The 26,574-nt window shown below is 36.5% G+C and overlaps 1 protein-coding gene across 10 annotated transcripts in view; it reads left to right on the forward strand.

Moving 5' to 3' along the window:
• P4HA1 (prolyl 4-hydroxylase subunit alpha 1) overlaps nt 1-26,574 on the forward strand; it is a 100,307-nt gene that overhangs the window by 45,720 nt on the left and 28,013 nt on the right. For 4 of the 10 annotated variants that reach the window (XR_015156834.1, XR_015156836.1, XR_015156832.1 and 1 more), the window contains 3 exons: nt 10,363-10,602; nt 12,974-13,133; nt 15,389-15,565. Coding sequence is in view for 4 of the 10 variants with exons in the window: in XM_086382108.1 (XP_086238234.1) it covers nt 10,363-10,602; nt 12,974-13,170; nt 15,389-15,565; nt 26,275-26,345 (685 nt within the window). In the remaining 6 variants the exon portion in view is untranslated. Of the gene's footprint in view, nt 1-10,362; nt 10,603-12,973; nt 13,171-15,388; nt 15,566-26,274; nt 26,346-26,574 lie in introns of all 10 variants that reach the window. The other 6 variants (XR_015156831.1, XM_086382107.1, XM_086382105.1 and 3 more) reach the window with 3 other exon arrangements.

Below are 26,574 nucleotides of genomic sequence, written 5' to 3' on the forward strand. Positions count from 1 at the left end.
TTTTTTAATGTAAGAGTCATAACTATAAATTTCACCCTTAGCACTGCTTTCATTGTGTAAGTTTTGGTATGTTGTAATTTCATTTTCATTTCTCTTTTAAGTATTTTCTAATTTTCCCTGTGGTTTCTTTTCTTTTCTTTTCTTTTTTTTTTCTGTTAGCCGTTAAAGAGTGTGGAGTGTGTTGTTTAATTTTTGCAAAATTTGAAATTTTCCAGTTTTACTTATGTTACTGATACCTGCCTTCACGTGATAGTTTACTATTGCCATCTGTCATTTATTCTATGAATATACCATTACTATCTTCTTGTCCTTATCAGTTGGAAAAATAAAATATGTTACCTCTGTCTTCATACTGAAATTGACTTTCTCAGTAAGAAAATACAGTGGTATGAATGACTTAAGATGTTTTTCTTGCTTATCTTTCTAAATTTGTAATGAAGTAGCAAGTGGGAAAACTAATCATGGTGTTCCATTAAACTGTAATATAATTCCATTAAGTTGGATTTCCAAAAAAGTATACATTTGCAAATTTTATTTTCTGTTTCTGCTGTTATAACACTTGTGATAAGATCACAGCCTTGTTTTTTAATTTGCTTCTGGTTTAAAACATAATTTAATAGATATAAGCCATTTAATATCTATTTAACATAATAACCATTGTGTATAAGTATTAGAAATGCAATAATGAATAAACACTGCTTTTGCCCTTAGGGTACTTAAATTCTTATGCTGTGGTATGATGAATGCCTAGCTAGAGATAACTTAGGAGACCATGGAGCACATAGACAGAAATCTAATTCTGAACTTGATAAATGAGAGGTGTAAAGTGAGACTTCCTGGAAGACAGAATATGTTAAAAAATTGAGAAATAATGGACAAGGAATTAGCCAGGAAATAGGGAGTATGAAAAAAGTATTCCAAACGGAACATGTGTATAGGCCAGAGAGGAGAGAACGTTTAAATCAGATAGCTAACAAGTAGTTTGTTTAAGAGCCAAGTGCGTGAACTACGGGCACAGGATGGTGTGAGAATAGTGAGAGATGAGGCTCCATTTTCCTGAGGATAAAAAAGAAATAAATGTCTGGGTGGGGGGTGGGGATTCCATGCCAGTCCCTTCTCTGTCTTCTCCCTCTCTTCCTAAGTTTCCATTTCCCTCCTCCTCCCTGAGAGACTTAGGGCAAAATAGAAAAGCACCGGTGGGAAAAAAAAAAAAAAAAGGTATATAGGTAAAGCTGAAGCCGTCTCTTGAGGGCCTTTGTCAGTTATGTAGAGAAGTTTGAAGCATTCTGAGTATAATGTGTAGTTATTGAAAAGTTTTAAACAGGGAAATTATATGATTTTCATTTTAGAGATATCATTCTGGCTACAGAATGGTTTGAGACCCGAAGGTAGAGACAAAGAAATCAGAGAGGAGGCTGTTGTAAAAATTTAAGGGATAACAGTGGTAGCTTAGGTTATTTCCAATTTTTGCAGGGCCAAGGTTCCAACAAACATTTTCATTATGTTTTCTTGTGTCCATTGCACACATGCAGGAGTTTCTCTAGAATATAAGGTTCTCAGACTTTACTAGATGTAGCCAGATTGTTCTCCAGAGCAGATGTACCCAAGTACAGTAATATTCCCTCCAGCAATGTATGGGAGTTCTCATTTCTTAATCTCCTTGCTAACAGTTTTGTCAGACTTAAAACTGTAGCAGTTGAGATGTGAAGCCTTACGGATGAGGACTGGAGGGAAGGATGATTTGCCTTTTCAAATTGCCTCACCTCCCAAAAATCAGAGAAATGCTTTTTTCAGTGGATTTATATTGATGTGATGTTACTTCTTGATTAATTTTGTCTGTTTCTCCTTTTTGAGCCCACCTTTTGAAATGCTTTCTTGATATTTTAATATAAAATCTGATAAGTTATATGTATTTTGGTATTGATGATGGCTTTACAGTTCATATGGACTGTTCCTTTAGTTTCAGGTTGTTCCTAACCCTAACTTGTTTAATAAATTCATAGCTTCCAGAGATATTACACTTTTTGGGGGGAGGTGGTAAAGTAGAAAAGAATGGTGGTATTGCTTTGATAGGCAAAGGGGACACCAGGGAGCTAATGCCCTCAAAACTGTGTGTCCTCTACACTTTTTTTGTATAGAATATGTCATATATAAAATCTGAGTTACTTCACATAGAAGTTGAGTGTTCTTATTGGTCATTTGCATCATTATCTTGGTGAACTGATAAGCTTACTTCACCAAGCAGTAGATTCTCTGTACATCTCTGGGGTGCACTCAGCTGAGAGTGTACCGTATTGCCTCTGACGCAAGACATCAGCTTCCCAGGTATGTGCATTTTAAATGTATTTGTTCTTTACAAATCAAGTTTTTATCCAGTAAGTATTTCTATAAAGTCTAAGAATTTTAAAATTAAATCTTGCAATTTAAGGGTGAGCCAAACATTTCTAAGTAAATTTTCCTATACTGTCTACTGTCACATATTATTATAGTTTATACTGTGATAATAAATTTAAAGGACTTTTGTGTTTTAACTGTAAACTTGGGTTACTACATTCAGTTTTTTTTTTAATTGGAAGATAATCGCTTTACAATGTTGTGATAGTTTCTGCTGCACAACATTGTGAATCAGCTATGAGTATCCATATAGCGCCTCCCTCTTTAGTCTCCCCACCCTGCCACTCCTCTAGGTCATCACAGAGCACTGAACCCAGCTCCCCTGTATTATAGGGCAGCTTCCCACTAGTTATCTATTTTACACGTGGTAGAGAAGGCAATGGCACCCCACTCCGGTACTCCTGCCTGGAAAATCCCATGGACGGAGGAGCCTGGAAGGCTGCAGTCCATGGGGTTGCTGAGCGACTTCACTTTCACTTTCATGCATTGGAGAAGGAAATGGCAACCCACTCCAGTGTTCTTGCCTGGGGAATCCCAGGGATAGGGGAGCCTGGTGGGCTGCCGTCTGTGGGGTTGCACAGAGTCGGACACAACTGAAGCGACTTAGCAGCAGCAGCAGCAGCAGTGTATATATATGTCAGTGCTACTCTCTCAATTCATCCTGTCCTCTCCTTCACTGCATTCAGTTTGAGATGCTAATGTCAATCATCTGTGCTATTTGCTTTGAACCGAAAGAATTTGCCTTTTTTTGTCATCAAATTCTAACTATTCATGCTTTGTATGAACACTTTCTATGGTTTTTTTCTGCCAACATCACTTCCCTTATGTCATTTTATTTGTCGTCTTGTCCATTACTTTTTCTTCTCATGTTCTCTACGTCGAAAGCAGCCTTCCCTTTCAAATGCTACGTCACTTCTCTTTCATTTTCATTTTCTTTAATACAGTTCCCAGACATTTTGCCTTTGATAATTGTGAATAGATCAACAGGTAAGATAACCAGAGATACTTTACCAAGGCAGAAGAGCTCAAGATCCTCTACTGTCTCCATTATGCTTTCAAATAATATTGACAGGATATAAGATCACGTGAAAAATTTTACTGGTGCTGTCTGCATTTATTAATAGCATACTATCCTCTTGTGTCTTTTGTGTGTCCCTGAGAAAAGACATTCTTAATTTCTGCATTGTAAAGCTCGTCTTAGAACTATATTCCAGTTCTCGTAACTGAAAAATTACAGTCCAAATTCAGTATGTTTCTTTTGTTTCTGAGATTGCATCGTGTTAAACTATTAATAAGTTAGTTTGTTGGTATCCTTTTCTGGATTAGAGTGTGAAGTAGAGAGTAACTGTCACAATATGGATCTTTATCCTCGTTTTAGTAGTACACTGATAATCAGTTATGGGCTTCCCAGGTGGCACAGTGGTAAAGAATCCACCTGCCAGCGCAGGAGATGGAAGAGACTTGAGTTTGGTTCCTAGGCTGGGACGATGTCCTGGAGGAGGAAATGGCAACCCACTCTAGTATTCCTGCCTGGAAAACTCCATGGACAGAGAAGCCTGGTGGGCTATAGTCCATTGGGTTGCAGAGTCAGACATGACTGAGGGACTGAGCATGCAAGCAGGATAATCAGTTACTGTCCATAAATGACGAATAGGAGGCAAAAAAATATATATAGTAAATGGAGGTAGTTGTATGATTTGAATGTTTGATTGTATTGGTCCATGTGATCCTCCTGTACGTATACCTCTGTATTAGGACTGTGCTTTGTACTGAAATCTAACATCCTCAGACCAGAGCATGTTATCCCCTAGACAGAATCACTAGCAAAATGTGTCCTAGATTTTATTTCTTCTTAATTTTTCATGAACCTTTTCTGCTAGCACTGGAAAAAAAAATGTTGACATCATTGGTTAGGTTAGAGCTAAATCTGATTCTAGCCAATATACTGATTCGTTGAAGTATATTGAATCAGAAGTTTTTAAGGAAAACCCCATTGTGTTCCTTTTTCTATTTCCTTTCTGCTGTCATCAGACATATAGGCATGTGTTTCTTTTGGTTAAATACCTAGAAGTGAATTGGTTGGGTTGCATGGTAGGTATATATCTGATTTTTAAAGTAAAATAATTGGTAGGTATATATTTGATTTTTAAGAAACTACCAGATGGTTGTACCATTTTATACTCTTGTCATTAGTATATGAGCATTTCAGTACCTCCACGTACTTGCAAACGCTCGTGAATAAGTCCTTTAAATATGTTCTTTGTTAAAATTGCTTTGGCTATTCTAGATTCTTTGAATTTCCAAATAAATCTTAGAATTTCCTTGGTGGCTTCTACAAAAATGCCTGTAGGAGTTTTAATTAGGCTTATTTTGAATCTTGAGGATAATTTGGGCAATACTGTCATTTTAACAAGACAATTTTCTAATCCATGGACGTGCTATATCTTTTTGTTTTGATATACGAAGTAAGATATTTTGACATTAACTTAAACCACTGAGAGCTTCACATTTATTGTTTGAACATTGGTATCAAAAGTTGGAAAATATACCCCTCCTTTTCTTTCTCCCCTTCCTTTTTCTTCTTCTATATCTTCATCACTAAAAGCACATTTATCACAGGATTTTTTTTTTTAAGATTTATTTACTTGGCTGTGGTGGGTCTTTGTTGCTGCACATGGGCTTTAGCTGTGGCGAGCAGGGTCTAGTCTTTGGTACACAGGCTTCTCACTGCAGTGGCTTCTCGTTGCGGAGCACAGGCTCTAGGGGCGTGGCCTCAGAAGTTGCAGCTCACAGGCTCTAGAGCATAGGCTCGGTAGTTGTGGTGCATGGGCTTAGTTGCTCTGCGTCTTGTGGGGTCTTCCTGGACCAGGGATCGAACCAGTGTCCCTTGCATTGCAAGGCAGATTCTTAACCACTGGACCACCAGGAAAGCCCCACAGGCTAGTTTTTAATTTATATCCTATCTTTGTCCTCTTCTATTATTAAAAAATTTTATGTTTTTATTTAAAAGAGGCACCCAGATTTTTTAAAGATTGAGATGTGATTGGCATATAACTTTGTGTTAGTTTTGGGTGTGCAGTATGACTTGGATATGTATGTGTTGTGAGATGATCACCATAATATGTTTAGTTAACATGCACCATCACATCACATAGTTACAAAAACTTTTTTCTTTTAAAATATATGTACTCTTCCAGCAACTTTAAATATACAATACAGTATTATTAACTACAGTTAACATGCTGTACATTACATCCCCAGGACTTATCATATAATTGGGAGTTTGTACCTTTTGACCACCATCACCATGTCTCTCGTATCTCTCATAGTAGTTTTAGTTATGCAGAACTTTTTTTATTCATTCAAAGTCTAAACTGTCTTAATAAGGTCCACTTACAGAAGTTCTACTATCATTCTGTACTTCCCAACCTGTTGCTTTCTTCTTCCTATATGAACTACCACTTGATTAGGCTTTTCATTTCCACTGTTTCTTCTTTAAAATATAAGCAAATGTGTATATATATTCCTATTTTCTCTCAGCTTCAGCAGAGAAGGCAGCATAGTATACTTTCTGTATTTTGATATTTTAATTTATTGATATGCTCTAGATATTACCTCATATGCTATGTAGAAATCCTCATTTCTTTTTATAGCTACCTGTTACTCTCTTTTGTGAATTTACTATAGTTTATTTAACTGGGGCCCCATTGATTCAGACATTTGTTTTGTTTGTACTCTTTTACTATTATAAAAATAATATAAAAATAATATTGCCAATAACCTTGTGCATATTTTTTTGTTTTTTGCCAAGTGATCTTTGGGATATTTTTTCTAGAAATGATGCCACTGATTCAGAGTAGATGTATAGGACATTTTGCTAATATTGCTAATTTCCCTCCATAGTGGTTCTGTCATTTTTTTCTACCAGTGATACATGAGAGTGCCTATTCACCACAGCATCACAAAAAAAATTTCAGACTTTGAAATTTTTGCCAATCTGATAGCTCATTTTTCTTTAAGTGTATACCAAATTCTTTATCTTTTTTTTTTTTTCTTTTTGGTACCTCAGACTTTTCTTTTGGAATTATTTTCCTCCTCCTCGTTGAAACAAATCCTTGAGAATCCCTTGCCTGTACTTTGGCTTAGGAGTCTCTGTGCTTCCTGAATCTTTGGTTTCATGCATTCTAATTCTAGAAAATTGTTGACTGTTATTTCTATAAATAGTGCCTTTTCCACATTCTGTTGTCTTCCTAGTTTTTCTTCCTTATCTTTTAACTAGCACTTTATATGTATTCCTCCTCTGTGCTGCATTCTGAGTAGTTTATCCTATGGTAAGTTATTCAGTTCTCTCTTCTAGGTATGTTATTCTCTTTTTTTGTTGTGTCTCACTTGCTGTTTGACCTGAGCAATACATGTTTGTCTCTTTGATAATATTTATAATTTCTGAAAGTTGTATTTTTTCTCCTATTCACATCTGCCTGGTCTTTTTAGGGTATCTTACATGTTCATATTTTCTTTTTCTTTTTTCTTTTTTTTTAGAAATTCTTTAAACATTTTAATCATAGTTATTTTGTAGTCTTAATCTGATAACATCTGAATATATTGGGTGATATCTGATACTGTTTTTGAATAGTTTCTGCTGATTTTGCTCATAGTGGCTTGTTTCATTGTGTGCTTTGTGATTTTGAATTGTGTGCATTTCTTCAGATTGTGTGTGCGAATATTGCAAAACCTGAAGTGAAGGTGTGTTTTGCAGAGTATAAATGTTGCTTCTGCCACGTGTCCTTTGACCTTACCAGCCTCCAATCACTTTAAGTTAAATTCTTGGCTTTGGTTTCCCAAGACCATGGAGATAGCGTATATTTGAAATCGAAACCTCCCAGAAGGCATGCCTGTGGAATTCTTACGAGATTGTTTTCTTACCTACAGTGCAGGATGAGAAAAATAAGTTTTTTTGTTGTTTCTCTTTGCCAGCTGACAAGAGTTTTTTCTAGCTCATTTTTTAAGTAAAGAGGTAGTTTTTCAAGGGTCTGTTCTGTCATTTTGCATGGGCCTGAGGCTTTATCTCCTATCCCTTTCTTTTAAAAAAATTTTATTTATTTGTCTGTGCTGGGTCTTCATTGCTGTGCAGGCTTTTCTTTAGTTATGGCAGGCGGGGCTACTCTCCAGTTGTGGTACTCGGGCTTCTCACTGAGGTGGCTTCCCCTATTGTGGAGCACAGGCTCTAGAACATTGGGGCTTCAGTAGTTGGAGCACGTGGGCACAATAGTTGTGGCTCGCAGACTCTAGAGCATGGACTTAGTTGTGGCATACAGGCTGAGTTGTCCCTCGGCATGTGGGATCTCCCCGGACCAGGGATCAAACCCATGTCTCCCACATTGGCAGGCAGAGTCTTTACCACTGAGCCATTAGGGAAGCCCTCTTTATCCCTTTCTTGATGGTTAAAAATCATGCTTCTAGTTTTCTCATCTGATGACTGCCTCCAGAGGAGATGCAGCTTCATCCTCTACTTACCTCTCTAGGTTTCAAGTTCCTTTTTGGTTTTGACCTCAAAAAATTTGCTTAATTCCTGTGAATCTGGCCATGGTACAAATGGATAAATGGATAACTGTTAGATTTTATCCAGCATTTCTAGGTAGAGTAGTTAATCCTTCAAAAATGCTGGTGTTACAGCTGCTGAGCTCCTGAGCAGTTGAAAATCTGCATGTAAATTTTGATTCTCCCTAGACTTAAGTACTAATAGTCTACTATTGATCAGAAGCCTTAGTGATATTTTAAGTTGCTTATTAACACAATTCATATGTTGTATGTATTGTGTGCTACATTTTTACAATACAGTAAGCTAAAGAAGGCAATGGCACCCCACTCCTGTACTCTTGCCTGGAAAATCCCATGGATGGAGGAGCCTGGTAGGCTGCAGTCCATGGGGTCGCTAAGAGTCGGACACGACTGAGCGACTTCACTTTCACTTTTCACTTTTATGCATTGGAGGAGGAAATGGCACCCCACTCTAGTACTCTTGCCTGGAAAATCCCAGGGATGGAGGAGCCTGGTGGGCTGCAGTCCATGGGGTCGCTAAGAGTCCGACACGACTAAGCGACTTCACTTTCACTTTTCACTTTCATGCATTGGAGAAGGAAATGGCAACCCACTCCAGTGTTCTTGCCTGGAGAATCCCAGGGACAGGGGAGCCTGGTGGGCTGCCGTCTCTGGGGTCGCACAGAGTTGGACACGACCGAAGCAACTTAGCAGCAGCAGCAGCAGCAAGCTAGAGAAAAGAAAATGTTATTTAGAGAAGCATAAGGAAGAGAAAATACATTTGTAATACATATATGTATTTATTGAAAAAAATGCCCATATAAGTGGACCCATGCAATGCAAACTTTGTTGTTCAAGGATCACCTGTGTTTTATATCAGAAGCAGTTCCCTTCCCCACCCTACCCCCAGAATATGTGGTCCAGATGTAATTTTCTCACTGTTGTTTACTTAACATGCTATAAACAAAGAACAGCATAAAATACTCAGGCTCTTAAAGTCTCTACTTAACTCATCTGATTTACTGTTCATAAAATGGAATGTTACATGGTTGCTATCATTCAGAGAATATTTTTTACATTTATATCTTTCTGTAGTTCTTTATCTTTTCCCTATTCTTATAAAAGTAATGGTGATTGTACAACATTTGAAACATAATTAGTCAATAGTAAAAAGACAACCAAGTTTTTAAATGGACAAAAGATTTGAACAGACATTTTTCCAAAGATGATATATAGATGGACAATAGGCATGTAGAAACATGTTCAACATCATCATTAGAGAAATAAAATTTAAAAACCACAATGAAATGCTACTTCGTACCCTCAGTGGCTATAATAAAAAAGATGAGCAGTAGCAAGTATTGGTGAGAATGTAGAGAAATTGGAACCCTCATACATTGATTTATGTATGAGCATACACACAGGATTGTAAAATCGTAAAATGGTGCAGCCACTTTGGAAAACAGTTTGGCTGTTTCTGAACATGGTAAGCATAGTGTTGCCATAAGACCCAGCAATTTCACTGCTATGTATATACTCAAGAGTAATGACAAAATATTTCCACACTAAAACTTGTACATGAATGTTTATAGTAACATTATTCATAGAAGTCAGAAAAGTAGAAACAATTCAAATGTCTATCAACTGATGAGCAAAATGTAGTCTATCCTATAGTGGGCTGGTATTTGGCAATAAAAAGAACCTTGAAAACATTATGCTGAGTAAAACAGTCCAGTCACAAAAGACTACCTGTTGTCCAATTCCATTTATGTGCGATAGCCAGAATAGACAAGTAGGTACAGAAAGTAGACTGGTGGTATCTAGGGATAGGGCAGGAAAGGGGAGATACAATGGGTAGTGACTGCTTATGGTTACAGCGTTTCTTTTTGGGGTAATGAAAATGTTCTAAAATCCTATTATGGTAATGGTTGTACAGCTCTGTGAATATAGTGAAAACTGTTGAATTTTTTAACTGGGTGAACTTCATGGTATGTAAATTACATATCATTAATACTTTTGAAAAGGGGAATGGTAGGGGAAAGAGTCAATAGGTTTGTCTCTCTTCCATGTATCCCTTTATCCTAAGGTGTTGGTTAAGAGTTAGATATATCTCATGGTGATTCCCACTGTGTTGGAAAATTGCATACTTCAGCTTAATTGGTGCGTCTTTTTGATATGAGGACTGATAATTGAAATCGTGGATTCTCTAGGTCCCACATCACCTATTAGCTGTGTGATCCTTGCCATGTTTCATTACCTTGTACTTTGTTCCTTTGTTTATAAACCTAGGGTAATTCCTGCTTTTCCTACCTCAGAAGGTTGTTGTGAGGTTCAAATGAGAGTGAGATAGTACTTTGAAAGCCGTATAGTCCTAAATAAACCTATAGTAGTATTAAGATTCCTAAAGTTCTCTGTATTTTCTTTCCATAGGAGTAAAACACAAATCTTTTCTAACAGTTGAGGACTGTTTTGAGTTGGGCAAAGTGGCCTACACAGAAGCAGATTATTACCATACAGAGCTGTGGATGGAACAGGCACTGAGGCAGCTGGATGAAGGCGAGGTTTCTACCGTTGATAAAGTCTCTGTTCTGGATTATTTGAGCTATGCAGTATACCAGCAGGGAGACCTGGATAAGGCGCTTTTGCTCACAAAGAAGCTTCTTGAACTAGGTATGTTAATTTGGCCTAATTCAAGGTTAAGGATATATTGGGGGATATATAGATATACTAATTATAATTATGTGTGAGTATGTATATTTGTCATACAGTTTTGGTACTTTTTGTCACAAGTCAAGAGCTCATCTGTCAGACATACTTTATCTTTCTGTTTATCCTCTAAATAAATGGCAACTGATCTTTCTCACCTAATAGTACTATAAGAGTAGCTGTGTTTCTCTGCTCTGTACTTCTTAGGAACTTCAAAATTGAATCCAACATAGCTAACTCAGTCAAAACTGTTTATTTGCCATGTTGCCATATTAAATATTAACCAGTATCCTTTGAAGGAAATTTTTGGTTTACTGAATTTCCTATTTGGAAATAGTGATTTGAAACGTCAGCCTAAATAAAAAGGTAAAATGAAGCAAACTCATAATTGTCAAAAAGATGAGTTTATTCAGGAATAGCAGAGGAACTGCATTTGGGACATGCAAGCTGTAGGAAGCTACAGATACGTCCGTTGAGGGAGTAGGGCAGGGAATATAAAGAGGTGAGAGTTCAGTTAGAGTTTGTTGAAATCAGAAACAAATGGGGACCAGCATTGAACATTCCCTAGGCAGACAAAACCCTCCAGTCATACAAACAAAGCTCAATTTAGCTTACTTTGTAAGACCATCTCAAACTGAGTCATTTCTTGTTCATGCCCCTGGAAACTGTAAGCAAAATTTCCCAAGATTGATAAGAGGCAACCCCTGACCAATTCCCTGAAATTTAAGAACATTCCAACATTTATCAGTTTTCTGAAAATCAGGCATTTATGGGAAATCAGTCTCTCAGTCTTTAAGTTTTGTGTTCCTGAGGGCACATGCATGAGATTTTCCATTTAATATCTTCCAGTTCCATCGGAGATTGAAATTATTTCACAGAAATAAATAGAATGAAAATATATTTGATTGCCGTATTTAAATATTAGGAAAATATGATACGAAGATTTTACCACTAGTATTTTTAACAGGGATGTAGTGTTTTTCTAAGTATGATCAAGAGGCCAATGATCAGAATTACTTGGATGCTTATTAGAAATGAAAATTCCTGATCTCACCCCAAACCTACTGACTTAGAATCTGTGGTGGTGAAATTGTATGCTAAAAAAAGTCATGTGGCCTTTGGTATATAATGAAGCTTTAAAACTTAAATTATTTTTATGAATAGGTAAATATGTGTATATTAGGAGAGTTAAACAATTCAAAAGGATTGGTCATCTGAAAATAAGCTTTTGAAATTAGGTTATTTCTTAGTTGAATGAATTGATAAATTGAGATATTCAGTTAGCCCTTTTCCCCCAGTATTTTAAGTGATTTTTTTTCCTCCTGATTTAAAAATACTTCATTCATTTAAGAAAAAATTTTAAAAGTAGAAGAAAATACAGAAGAGTCACCATAAACCAATCACCCAGAGACACCTACCAATTTTTTTGTTTCCTTGTAGCATACCCTCTTCTCCCCCCATTTTTCCATTTCTTCTGCAAAATTAGCCTCATATTCTGTACATCACAACATAAGCAATTTCTCAAAGACAAGAAGTATTTTACAAATCTAAGGCTGGATTTTTTTTAAAACACTCAGTTAACGTCACAAGTGAACTTTCTGTGCCCTAGTCTGTCTTTTTCATTTGTGTTGTGTGTGTATGTGGGCGGGGGGGTGGGGGGAGTGGTGGTTTATATTTTTTTTCTCCCACATGGGTGGAGTAGTCCTCCTTCCCCCTACTAAAAGATAGCTAAAAATTATGACTAGCAATTCTGAGGCAGTTAGTGGATTCTGGCTTATTTGAAAATTATATTTTTAGTTTCTCTTTTCTGTCTCACTTAGAATTTTGGGACTGAAATGCACTCAGCCCTCAGAAGTAGACTGTGTTCGGCATTTATAATATTATCTGTGGTAAAGGTTACCTTTGAACTGTATACCCTGTCTTCCCCATGGTCATTACATTTCAATCTCAGAAAAATCTTTTCTGTTGCTTAAAATAAGTTTAATCAGTAGTACTTTAAAATTCATTTGACATCAAATTGATCATACTTCCTTTGGCTGCTTAGTAACTTGTCACATGGAACATTCTCAAAGTAAAAGCAATAATTACTACTTTGAAATAGATGGCTGATTCCATCTCCAGAACTAGAGTTAGAACTGTACTCTTGATTTGCTTGGGGCAGTACTGATTTACACCTGTTGTTTTGGTATAATAATTTTCATTAATGCCTCCTTTCACTCTCATAAAGCAACCTGGTTTGGAAGGTAAATTACATGTTCCTCCACTGGGTATCTTATGCTCATGCTTGAACAACTGTAAACTTACTCACGAACATGCTTTCTTTCTTTCGTAATAGATCCTGAACATCAGAGAGCTAACGGTAACTTAAAATACTTTGAGTATATAATGGCTAAAGAAAAAGATGCCAATAAGTCTTCTTCAGATGACCAATCTGATCAGAAAACCACACTGAAGAAAAAAGGTGCTGCTGTGGATTACCTGCCAGAGAGACAGAAGTACGAAATGCTGTGCCGTGGGGAGGGTATCAAAATGGTAAAGTGGAAAAGCCAATTGTGTGTGTGTGAGTGTGCATGTGTGCTTGTACGTAGTTCTGGAGAGACACAGAATCTTTTAAACTTTTGTGATAAAAATTAGAATTATTCCTAAAGTATTACGTTATGTCACATCACTTTATTGTTGGCGTTGCACTTAATGTGTTCCAACTTCTAGTAAAATAGCTTTAAAATAAAGCTTGTGACTCATGTACCATTACATGCATTTTTGGTAATTATTACCCTTTTCATAGATTAGAAGAGGCTTTTTAAGGTGAAGGATCAGATTATTTAAGAGAAGTGATACAGTTTTTTCTTATATCTTAATGCAAAAGAGATTTCATCAGTCTTAGATAGAAATAATATATCATTCTAACATCCTATGAAACGATGGATTCATCTATACAGTGATATCTTGTGGTTTTGCTCCTAGTCAGCCTTGATAAGACTGCCTAATGTAAAGTTTTAGTCTATTTAAGAAATATTAAAAATGCATAAAGACTTTAAATAGATTTTGGCTTTATAACATTTATTTTTTAAAATACTAAAATGTGTCTGTAAATATCCCTTTGTTTATTGTATATCTATATTATATGTTTATACTCAGTTTACCAGAATACTAAAAAGGTAATAGGCCAAAAATAATACAGTTCAAGCCTTGGGAACATAGGTTTCTTTGTTCAGCTTTAGGACTTTTCAGATCCTTTTTATGATGATTATGAGTATGATATACTTTGTTTCTCAACCTTAATTGATCATAGAACCCTTTTTAAAGGAGTATCATGTGGTACTAGTGTTCAGTTGAATGCTGGTGTATGAGGCAGGATTTAGTGAATTTTTGGAGTAATTTTAAGTGAAAGCATTTGAATAGTGTTTAACTTTTCTCTACTACTGATAAACTTAGGCTGGGTTTTATGTTTTGATATTGATGACTTCTTGATATTTGGTGATTTACTGTTGACAGCCTAACCTCTACCAGCAAATAAGTAGATCTTATCTATGTTGACACTTTGATAAGTTCATGGATTCCCAGAGAATATGAACATTGATAAGTTCATGGATTCCCAGAGAACTTTTGCTTTGATCTAATGAGTAAATACAAATTAGACTCATGAAACATTTTTTTTTAATTTCACATCTAAATATTTTAGTGTATATCATTTAAAGATAAGGACTTTTAAATGACCACAATACCATTATCATGATAGTTCCAGTATCGTAAGTAGTTAGTAGTTCCATAATATCATTAAGTACCTAGTCAGTGTTCAGATTTCCAGTAGTGAGCAGATATTTTTTACTGCCCTTAGAAACTCTTAAATAAGAGAGCAAAATAGAACTATAGATTTATAACAGAAGTCTGTTAATTTGCCCGTTTGTTGATGTGACACACACGTAAACTCAGCCCAAAATCAAAAGAGCATCCTTTTTCTCAGAATAGTTAAATTGGTCTTATCATCATATAAAAGATATATTTAAAACCTTGGATTTGATTCTTGGTAAATAACGAGAATAAACATAAATCACTATTAGTTCTACTTTATAATATGAAATGCTTGTTTAATCAAGAGAAGAATCAGCAATGGCATAACATTAGATTGGCCAAAACATCCATGCGGGGTTGTTTTTATCTTTCTGGCCAACTGCATATTTAGTTAATGTGATACATAGGTGATTGAAAAATACATTTATTGATTTTTGCTGACTTGAATACCTGCTACTAAAAGCACCTGGCTTCTTTGTTTAATAACTAATTTTCTCTTTCAGAGCTCTCTTTTCATCGTAAAAAAAAAAATCACTTAAACTTTTTAAAATTAGGAGGTACTTGGGAAAACCTGGTTAGGTTTTTTTCTTTAAGAAACTTTTCTGGGTTTTTCCCAGTTACTTTGTGAAGTTTGGCGCAGGGCTGGTCATTCATTTCATATTTCTATAATCATTTTATTATTTTTTTCATATTTACAAGGCCTGAACTTTATTTTGATGAGAGAAGGGTTAAAGAGAAACCTCACCGTCTCTTCCAGAAAAGAATCATTAATAAAACTTTTAAAATTCTGAAGGTCCTGTTTGATGCAGAATATTTGCAGAGCACTATTTGTTTTGTATGTTCTTCCTCAAGTACTGTGTCTATATACCAGCATGATTACTGCTTCTTATCTTCATAGGAACAGCATTAAAATATTATTACTCTAATATATTTATAATTTTTTAAACTTTTTGTTCAGACTCCTCGGAGACAGAAAAAACTCTTCTGTCGCTACCATGATGGAAACCGGAATCCTAAATTTATCCTGGCTCCAGCCAAACAGGAGGATGAGTGGGACAAGCCTCGTATTATCCGCTTCCATGATATTATTTCTGATGCAGAAATTGAAGTCGTTAAAGATCTAGCAAAACCAAGGGTAAATAATTTTTTTTCTTTTTTTCTCTCCTCAGTTTACTTGTGTTTCAGCTTTTCCTTTGCAAGATTATAAAAATGATAATTGACATGACAATAACCCCATAGATAGTTTTAGATATTATTGTTGAAAACTAATGGAATTAACTAAGCTCTATTTATACCAATTTTTCTCTTTTTATTATCAACACATTACATACCTTGTATGTAACCTTGCAAGTAGGGTTTAAGCATTAAATTATGAAAATCATAGGTTATATTTTTATTCACACTTAACAGATTTGTGTTTCAGCATCTTCCTGAAAAAATTTCTGTGTACTTTGGAGCCCTTTAATCTCTGAGATTGATCAGAGGCCAACTTTTTATATTTAACTTCTATAGTTTTATCTGAAATAATACTTGAAGTATTTTTATTCCTGTCTAGGTACATTATTACTTGGAGGATATCATTGGGCATGAACATCTTGCTAATCTGAAATAATGACATCATCGGTTTCTGGCTTCAACCTACATCATTTATCTTAAGAAAGAATTTATTATAAACACAATCCTATAAGCTTTAGTGTTTAGCATAGAAATTAATCTTTGGGGAGCAAGAATGACCTTTATGCTCTTGGCTTTTTCCCCATCAGCTTGTTCTTAAAATCTGTTTGGTCTTATTGACAGCAAAATACAAACTATGATCATTTTCATAAAGAGACTGTTAAGTAAACACTAGAAATATTTTTGCTCACTTACTATACAGGAACTGGAAATTTTTTCTGTAAAGGTCCAGATAGTAAATCTTTTTAGGTTTTGCAGGCTGTACAGTCTGTTATAACTACTCACCTCTGCTCTTGTAATGCAAAAGCAGTCATAGAAAATACATAAATGAGTATGGCTATATTCCAGTAAAACTTTTATTTCTAGAAGCAAGTAGCTGGATGAATTCAGCCCATGGACCATAGTTTGCTGTTCCTTGTCTGGATTTCTATACTGCAGAATAAACTTGAAATCAGAATGTTTATTGCTGTTAAGTTTTACTACTTTTGAAAATGGGTACTTTTTGTTTTTTAACTAAAGATTATGAGCTTCTCTGGTGGCTCAGAGGGTAAAGAATTTGGCTGCTCTGCAGGAGACTCAGATTCAATCCCTGGGCTGAGAAGGTCTCCTGGAGAAGCGCATGGCAACCCACTCCAGTATTTTAAATGAAAAGACTTGTCTAATTTGTATGGGTGTTGTCCAAGGGAGCTCTTACAAATCTTTTAAACAGATAAAAGATAGTGATGTCATATTCTGTCTTTTTTTTTTTTTGGATTTTAGTCTGTTATATTTGTGTCAGTAAAGCAAAATTATTGTGGTAGAATATTAGAAATTTATTTCTGCTTGGAGACTGTCTTATATCTCTGAGTTTGGAGACCTCAGTCTTAAAAGGGATGCCTCAATTAGATTATTTGATCAAAAAATACAATGACAAGGAAAATTTTATATTCTTGTTAACCTCCAAACAATCTTTCATTTTTAGAAAAAAGTTTAAAATCATTATCTTGGCTGCCATCTCTTTCTGTGTTTTTTAAAAAAAATAACATTTATGAGTTCTTTTCATCAATCTTTGTGCTCAGTCTAAGATTATTTCACTGTTTATTTGAAATATATGAGCAAATATCTTGAAGGAAGAAAAGATTGACCTTGAAACTGATTTTTTCTTTTTAATTTATTTTTTTATTGAAAGATAATTGCTTTACAGAATTTTGTTGTTTTCTGTCAAACCTCAACATGAATCAGCCATAGGTATACATATATGCCCTCCCTTTTGAACCTCCCTCCCATCTCCCACACCATCTCACCCCTCTAGACTGATACAGAGCCCCTGTTTGAGTTTCCTGAGCCATACAACAAATTCCCTTTGGCTATCTATTTTACATATGGTCATGTAAGTTTCTTCCATACGTCTCATCCTCTCCTCCCATCTCCCCATGTTCATAAGTCTATTCTCTATTGAGAATAGAGTCTGTTCATAAGTTTGTTTCTCCATTGCTGCCCTGTAAATAAATTCTTCAGAACCATTTTTCTAGATTCCATATATGTGCGTTAGAATATGATATTTATCTTTCTCTTTCTGACTCCACACTGTATGATAGGTTCTAGGTTCATCCACCTCATTAGATCTGACTCAAATGTGTTCCTTTTTATGGCTGAGTAGTATTCCATTGTATATATGTACCACAACTTCTTTATCCATTCATCTGTCAATGGTTGCTTCCATGTTCTAGCTATTGTAAATAGTGCTGCAATGAACAATGGGATACGTGTGTCTTTTTCAATTTTGGTTTCCTCAGGGTATATGCCTAGGATTGGGATTGCTGGGTCATATGGGTGGTTTTATTCCTAGTTTTTTAAGGAATCTCCATACCATCTTCTCCATAGTGGCTGTATCAATTTATATTCCCACCAACAGTGCAAGAACATTCCCTTTTCTCTACACCCTCTCCAGCATTTATTGTTTGTAGACTTTTTGATGATGGCCATTCTGACCTGTGTGAGGTGATATCTCATCATACGACTGAGCAACTGAACTGAACTGAATAATGAGTGATGTTGAACATCTTTTCATGTGTGTGTTAGCCATCTATATGTCATCTTTGGAGAAATGTCTGTTTAGGTCTTTTTCCCACTTTTTGATTGGGTTGTTTGTTTTTCTGGCATTGAGTTGTATGAGCTGCTTGTATATTTTGGAAATTAATCCTTCATCAGGATTAATTTGCTATTATTTTCTCCTATTCTGAGGGTTGTCGTTTTACCTTGCTTATAGTTTCCTTTGCTGTGCAAAAGCTTTTAAGTTTAATCAGGTCCCACTTGTTTACTTTTGTTTTTATTTCCTTTCCTCTAGGAGGTGGGTCATAGAGGATCTTGCTTTTTTATGTCATTGACTGTTCTGCCTATGTTTTCCTCCGAGAGTTTAATAGTTTCTGGTCTTACATAAAGGTCTTTAATCCATTTTGAGTTTATCTTTGTGTATGGTGTTAGGAAGTGTTCTAATTTCATTCTTTTACATGTAGCTGTCCCGTTTTCCCAGCACCATTTATTGAAGAGGCCGTCTTTGCCCCATTGTATATTCGTGCCTCCTTTGTCAGAAATAAGGTACCCATAGGTGCATGGGTTTATTTCTGGGCTTTCTATCTTGTTCCATTGGTCTGTATTTCTGTTTTTGTGCCAGTACCTTACTGTCTTGATGACTGTAGCTTTGTAGTATAATCTGAAGTCAGGAAGGTTGATTCCTCCAGCTCCATTCTTTCTCAAGACTGCGTTGGCTATTCAGGGTCTTCTTTGTTTCCATATGGATTGTGAAATTTTTTGTTCTAGTTTTGTTGGAAATGCCATTGATAATTTGATAGGGATCACATTGAATTTGTAGATTGCATTTGGTAGTATAGTCATTTTCACAATATTGATTCTTCTTGCCCAGGAACATGGAATGTCTCTCCATCTGTTTATGTTGTCTTTCTTTCATCAGTGTCTTACGGTTTTCTGTGTACAGTTCTTTTGTCTCCTTCAGTTCAGTTCAGTTCAGTTCAGTTCAGTTCAGTCACTCAGTTGTGTCCTACTCTCTGCGACCCCATGAATCGCAGCACGCCAGGCCTCCCTGTCCATCACCAACTCCGGAGTTCACTCAGACTCACGTCCATCGAGTTAGTGATGCCATCCAGCCATCTCATCCTCTGTCGTCCCCTTCTCCTCCTGTCCCCAATCCCTCCCAGCATCAGAGTCCCTTCCAATGAGTCAACTCTTTGCATGAGGTGGCCAAAGTACTGGAGTTTCAGCTTCAGCATCATTCCCTCCAAAGAAATCCCAGGGCTGATCTCCTTCAGAATGGACTGGTTGGATCTCCTTGCAGTCCAAGGGACTCTCAAGAGTCTTTTCCAACACCACAGTTCAAAAGCATCAGTTCTTCGGCGCTCAGCCTTCTTCACAGTCCAACTCTCACATCCATACATGACCACTGGAAAAACCATAGCCTTGACTAGACGAACCTTTGTTGGCAAAGTAATGTCTCTGCTTTTGAATATGCTATCTAGGTTGGTCATGACTTTCCTTCCAAGGAGTAAGTGTCTTTTAATTTCATGGCTGCAGTCACCATCTGCAGTGATTTTGGAGCCCAAAAAATTAAAGTCTGACACTGTTTCCACTGTTCCCCATCTATTTCCTGTGAACTGATGGGACCAGATGCCATGATCTTCGTTTTCTGAATGATGAGCTTTAAGCCAACTTTTTTACTCTTCCACTTTCACTTTCATCAAGAGGCTTTTGAGTTCCTCTTCACTTTCTGCCATAAGGGTGGTGTCATCTGCATATCTGAGGTTATTGATATTTCTCCCAGCAATCTTGATTCCAGCTTGTGCTTCATCCAGTCCAGCATTTCTCATGATGTACTCGGAGAAGGCAATGGCACCCCACTCTAGTACTCTTGCCTGGAAAATCCCATGGATGGAGGAGCCTAGTGGGCTGCAGTCCGTGGGGTTGCTAAGAGTCGGATACGACTGAGTGACTTCACTTTCACTTTTCACTTTCATGCATTGGAGAAGGAAATGGCAACCCACTCCAGTGTTCTTGCCTGGAGAATCCCAGGGACGGGGGAGCCTGGTGGGCTGCTATCTATGGGGTCGCACAGAGTCAGACACGACGGAAGCAACTTAGCAGCAGCACTCTGCATATAAGTTAAGTAAGCAGGGTGATAATATACAGCCTTGACGTACTCCTTTTCGTATTTGGAACCAGTCTGTTGTTCCATGTCCATTTCTAACGGTGGCTTCCTGACCTGCGTACAGATTTCTCAAGAGGCAGGTCAGGTGATCTGGTATTCCCATCTCTTTCAGAATTTTCCACAGTTTATTGTGATCCACATAGTCAAAGGTTTTGGCATAGTCAATAAAGCAGAAATAGGTGTTTTTCTGGAACTCTCTTGCTTTTTCTATGATCCAGCGGATGTTGGCAATTTGATCTCTGGTTCCTCTGCCTTATCTAAAACCAGATTGAACATCTGGAAGTTCACGGTTCACGTATTGCTGAAGCCTGGCTTGGAGAATCTTGAGCATTACTTTACTAGCATGTGAGATGAGTGCAATTGTGCAGTAGTTTGAGCATTCTTTGGCATTGCCTTTCTTTGGGATTGGAATGAAAACTGACCTTTTCCAGTCCTGTGGCCACGGCTGAGTTTTCCAAATTTGCTGGCATATTGAGTGCAGCACTTTCACAGCATCATCTTTCAGGATTTGAAATAGCTCAACTAGAATTCCATCACCTCCACTAGCTTTGTTCGTAGTGATGCTTTCTAAGGCCCACTTGACTTCACATTCCAGGATGTCTGGCTCTAGGTGAGTGATCACACCATCGTGATTATCTGGGTCGTGAAGATCTTTTTTGTACAGTTCTTCTGTGTATTCCTGCCATCTCTTCTTAATATCTTCTGCTTCTGTTAGGTCCATACCATTTCTGTCCTTTATCGAGCCCATCTTTGCATGAAATGTTCCCTTGGTATCTCTAATTTTCTTGAAGAGATCTCTAGTCTTTCCCATTCTGTTGTTTTCCTCTATTTCTTTGCATTGATCGCTGAGGAAGGCTTTCTTATCTCTTCTTGCTATTCCTTGGAACTCTGCATTCACATGCTTATATCTTTCCTTTTCTCCTTTGCTTTTTGCTTCTCTTCTTTTCACAGCTATTTGTAAGGCCTCCCCAGACAGCCATTTTGCTTTTTTGCATTTCTTTTCCATGGGGATGGTCTTGATCCCTGTCTCCTGTACAGTGTCACGAACCTCATTCCATAGTTCATCAGGCACTCTATCAGATCTATACCCTTAAATCTATTTCTTACTTCCACTGTATAATCATAAGGGATTTGATTAAGGTCATACCTGAATGGTCTAGTGGTTTTCCCTACTTTCTTCAATTTCAGTCTGAATTTGGCAATAAGGAGTTCATGATCTGAGCCACAGTCAGCTCCTGGTCTTATTTTTGTTGACTGTATAGAGCTTCTCCATCTTTGGCTGCAAAGAATATAATCAGTCTGATTTCGGTGTTGACCATCTGGTGATGTCCATGTGTAGAGTCTTCTCTTGTGTTGTTGGAAGAGGGTGTTTGCTATGACCAGTGAATTTTCTTGGCAAAACTCTATTAGTCTTTGCCCTGCTTCATTCCATATTCCAAGGCCAAATTTGCCTGTTACTCCAGGTGTTCCTTGACTTCCTACTTTTGCATTCCAGTCCCCTATAATGAAAAGGACATCTTTTTGGGGTGTTAGTTCTAAAAGGTCTTGTAGGTCTTCATAGAACCGTTCAGCTTCTTCAGTGTTATTGGTTGGGGCATAGACTTGGATTACTGTGATATTGAATGGTTTACCTTGGAAACGAACAGAGATCATTCTGTCGTTCTTGAGATTGCATCCAAGTACTGCATTTTGGACTCTTTTGTTCACCATGATGGCTACTCCATTTCTTCTAAGGGATTCCTGCCTGCAGTAGTAGATATAATGGTCATGAGTTAAATTCACTATTCCTAGATATTTAATTCTTTTTGTTGCAATGGTGAATGGGATTGATTCCTTAATTTCTCTTTCTAATTTTTCATTATTAGGATATATAAATGCAAGTGATTTCTGTGTATTGATTTTGTGCCCTGCAACTTTGCTAAATTCACTGATTAGGTCTAGTAATTTTCTGATACTATCTTTAGTGTTTTCTATGTACAGTATCATGTCATCTGTAAACATTGATCTGGATACCTTTTATTTCTTTTTCTTCTCTGATTGCTGTAGCTAGGACTTCCAGAACTATGTTGAATAATAGTGGTGAAAGTGGACACCCTTGTCTTGTTCCTTATCTTAGGGGGAGTGATTTCAGTTTTTCACCACTGAGAATAGTGTTTGCTATAGACATCATATATGGCCTTTACTTTGTTGAGATGGGTTCCTTCTGTGCCCATTATTTGAAGGGTTTTAATCATAAATGGGTGCTGAATTTTGTCAAAGGCTTTTTCTGCATCTATTGAGATTATCATACGGTTTTTATCTTTCAATTTGTTAATATGGTGTATCGCATTGATTGATTTGCATATATTGAAGAATCCTTGCATTACTGAAATAAACCCAACTTGATCATGGTGTATGAACTTTTGGATGTATTGCTGAATTCTGTTTGCTAAAATTTTGTTGAGGATTTTTGCATCTATGTTCATCTATGTGATATTGGCCTGTGGTTTTCTTTTTTGTGTGTTGTCCTTGTCTGGTTTTGGTGTCAGAGTGATGGTGGCCTAGTAGAATGAGTCTGGAGGTGTTCCTTCCTCTGCAATTTTTTGAAAGTTTTAGAAGGATAGGCATTAGCTCTTCTCTAAATGTGTGATAGAATTCTCCTGTGAAGCCTTCTGATCCTGGGCTTTTTTGAGGGGGAGATTTTTGATCACAGCTTCAATTTCAGTGCTTGTAATTGGATTGTTGATAATTTCTATTTCTTCTTGGTTCAGTCTTGGAAGATTGAACTTTTCTAAGAATCCGTCCATTTCTTCCAGGTTATCCATTTTATTGCCATATAGTTGTTCATAATGGTCTCTTATAATCCTTTGTATTTATATATTGTCTGTTGTAACCTCTCCTTTTTCATTTCTAATTTTGTTGATTTGATTCTTCTCTTGATGAGTCTGGCGAAAGTTTTGTCAATTTTATTTATCTTCTCAAAGAACCAGCTTTTGGTTTTATTAATCTTTACTATTATTTCTTTCATTTCTTTTTCATATATTTCTGCTCCAATCTTTATGATTTCTTTCCTTCTACTAATTTTGGGGTTTTTTGGTTCTTTTTCCAGCCGTTTTAGGTACAGTTAGGTTGTCTATTCGATGTTTTTCTTGTTTCTTGAGGTAGGATTGTATTGCTATAAACTTCCCTCTTAGAACTACTTTCGCTGCATCTCATAGGTTTTGAGTTGTCATGTTTTCATTGTCATTTGTTTCTAGAAATTTTTTGATTTCCCTTTAGATTTCTTCAGTAACCTGTTGGTTATTTAGAAGCATGTTGTTTAATCTCCATGTGTTTGTGTTTCTTACAGTTTCTTTTTCTTGTAATTGATACCTCGTCTCATAGCATTGTGGTCGGAGAAGATGCTTGATACTATTTCAGTTTTCTTAAATTTACTGAGGTTTGATTTGTGACCGACGATGTGGTCTGTCCTGGAGAATATTCCATGTGCACTTGAGAAGAAGGTGTATTCTTCTGCATTTGGATGGAATGTCCCAAAAGTATCGATGAGATTCATCTCATCTAATATATCATTTAAGACTTGACTTTCCGTATTAATTTTCTGTTTTGATGACCTGTTCATTGGTGTGAGTGGGGTGTTAAAGTCTCCTGCTGTTATTGTGTTACTGTAGGTCTCTCCTTTTGTGTCTGTTATTGTTTGTCTTATGTATTGAGGTGCTCCTATGTTGGGTTCGTAGGTATTTACAATTGTTATGTCTTCCTCTTGATTGATCCCTTGATCATTATGTAGTGTCCTTCCTTATCTCTTGTAATATTCTTTAAGGTCTATTTTTTCAGATATGAGGATTGCTACTTCAGCTTCCTTTTGCTTCCTATTTGCATGGAATATATTTTCTCATCCTCTCACTTTCAGTATATATGTGTCTTTAGCTCTGAAGTGGGTTTCTTGTAGACAGCATATATATGGGTCTTGCTTTTGTATCCATTCAGCTAGTCTTTGTCTTTTGGTTGGAGCATTTAATCCATTTACATTTAAAGTAATTATTGATATATATGTTCCTATTGCCATTTTCTTAATTGTTTGGAGTTGATTTTGTAGATCTTTTTCCTTCTCTTGTTTTTTTGACTATTAAGTCTGTTTTAACATTTGTTGTGGAGCTAGTTTGGTGGTACTGAATTCTCTTAACTTTTGCTTGTCTGGAAATCTTTTTATTTCTCCATCAGTTTTGAATGAGATCCTTGCCGGGTACAGTAATCTTGGTTGTAGGTTTTTCCCTTTCAGTACTTAATATATATCCTGCCATTCCCTTCTGGCCTGCAGAGTTCCTGCTGAAAGATCAGCTGTTAAGCATATGGGGTTTCCCTTTGTATGATACTTGTTGCTTATTCCTTGCTGCTTTTAATGTTCTTTCTTTGTGTTTAGTCTTTGTTAGCTTGATTAGTATGTGTCTTGGCATGTTTCTCCTTGGGTTTATCCTGTATGGGACTCTTTGAGCATCTTGGACTTGATCGACTATTTCCTTTTCCATGTTGGGGAAATTTTCAACTATAATCTCTTCAAAAATTTTCTCATACACTTTCATTTTCTCTTCTCTTCTGGGACCCCTTTAATTCAAATGTTGGTGCTTTTGATGTTGTCCCAGAGGTCTCTGAGACTATCCTCAGTTCTTTTTGTTCTTCTTACTTTATTCTGCTCTTCAGAAGTTATTTCCACCATTTTATCTTCCAGCTCACTGATTCATTCTTCTGCTTCAGATATTCTGCTATTGATTCCTTCTAGAGTATTTTTAATTTCAGTAATTGTGTTGTTTGTCTCTGAATGTTTATTCTTTAATTCTTCTAGGTCTCTGTTAATTGATTCTTGCAGTTTCTCCATTTTGTTTTCAAGGTTTTTGATCATCTTTACTATCATTATTCTGAATTTTCAGGGAGTTTGCCTGTTTCCTCTTCATTTATTTGGACTTCTGTGTTTCTAATTTATTCCTTCATTTGTGTAGTATTTCTCTGCCTTTTTTTTTTTAAACATTGTGTTTGAGGTCTCCTTTTCCCAACTTCAGGGTTGAATTCTTTCTTCCTTTTGGTTTCTGCCCTCCTACGGTTGGTCCAGTGGTTTGTGTAAGCTTCATATAGGATGAGATTTATGCTGAGTTTTTGTTTGTTTATTTGTTTTTCCTATGATGGGCAAGGCTGAGTGAGGTGGTAATCCTGTCTGCTGCTGATTGGGTTTGTATTTTTGTTTTATTTGTTGTTTAGATGAGGTGTCCTGCACAGGGCGCCCCTGGTGGTTGGGTGATGCCAGGTCTTGTATTCAAGTGGTTTCCACTGTGTGAGTTCTCACTATTTGATACTCTCTAGGATGAGTTCTTTGGTAGCCTAGGGTCTTGGAGTCAATGTTCCCACTCCATAGGCTCAGGGCTTGCTCTTGAGCTTTGTGTGGTTCTGTATATTCTTTTCATCTGGTCAGGTTCTCCTGTCCGCCCTCAGCTCGTGTTCTGCGTGCACTTCTGTGTCTGAAGGTGTATTCCTGATTCATCCATGGAGAGAGATGTACTCCCCGCCCACCTACTCCGCCGTCCTGTCTTCAAACTGATTTTGAACATTCGTTTTGCAAGCATTTCCATCACTGAAAAAAATTAAAACAAAAAGTTTGTGATGAGTTATCAAATGCATATTGCCATTCTTGTAACTATAAATTAACTTCAAATTTTAGAAATTTCTTTTCCTTATTTCACATCCTGTAACCTTTCAAAGAAATTTAATTTCCAGTCTGTTTTGTGTCCACTCCATTCATGGAAAAAAATTTTTTTTAAAAATATAAAAAATTTAAAAGTCAACTGGCTTTCAAGGTTCAACACAGGTGACTGGAAGTCTGTGGAGTTATTTTCTCTTTTTAGCTTCCTTTGTAAAAATCCCAGATTTCTGACTGATTGGATAAATGTGATTCATTTTTTTTTTGTTTTGTAATGCAACTATTTTGATGGTTGGCTTCACAGCTGAGGCGAGCCACCATTTCAAACCCAATAACAGGAGACTTGGAGACGGTACATTACAGAATTAGCAAAAGGTAAGAGATGTGTATGCTGCATATTTTGCTCTCTAATGAGTGTTTTGTACATCCTACAGGAATTATTCATTTAAGGGAAGTAGGTCATTTTCAGTCTCCAGTCAAGTCACCGCCTATTTTTAAGCATGGAAAAACTGCTTTGTGTTTCACAGGTCTTTCTCTTTAACTAGAAGTTCTGTTTTTAGTATGTAATTGGTCTATTATTTTTAGGGAGTTAATATGCTTTTCC

Source organism: Bos grunniens, chromosome 28 (assembly GCF_055505025.1).
Source record: "Bos grunniens cultivar Pamir isolate PY7600 chromosome 28, Bosgru_T2T1.0, whole genome shotgun sequence".
In the NCBI taxonomy this organism is placed as follows: Eukaryota; Metazoa; Chordata; class Mammalia; order Artiodactyla; family Bovidae; genus Bos; species Bos grunniens.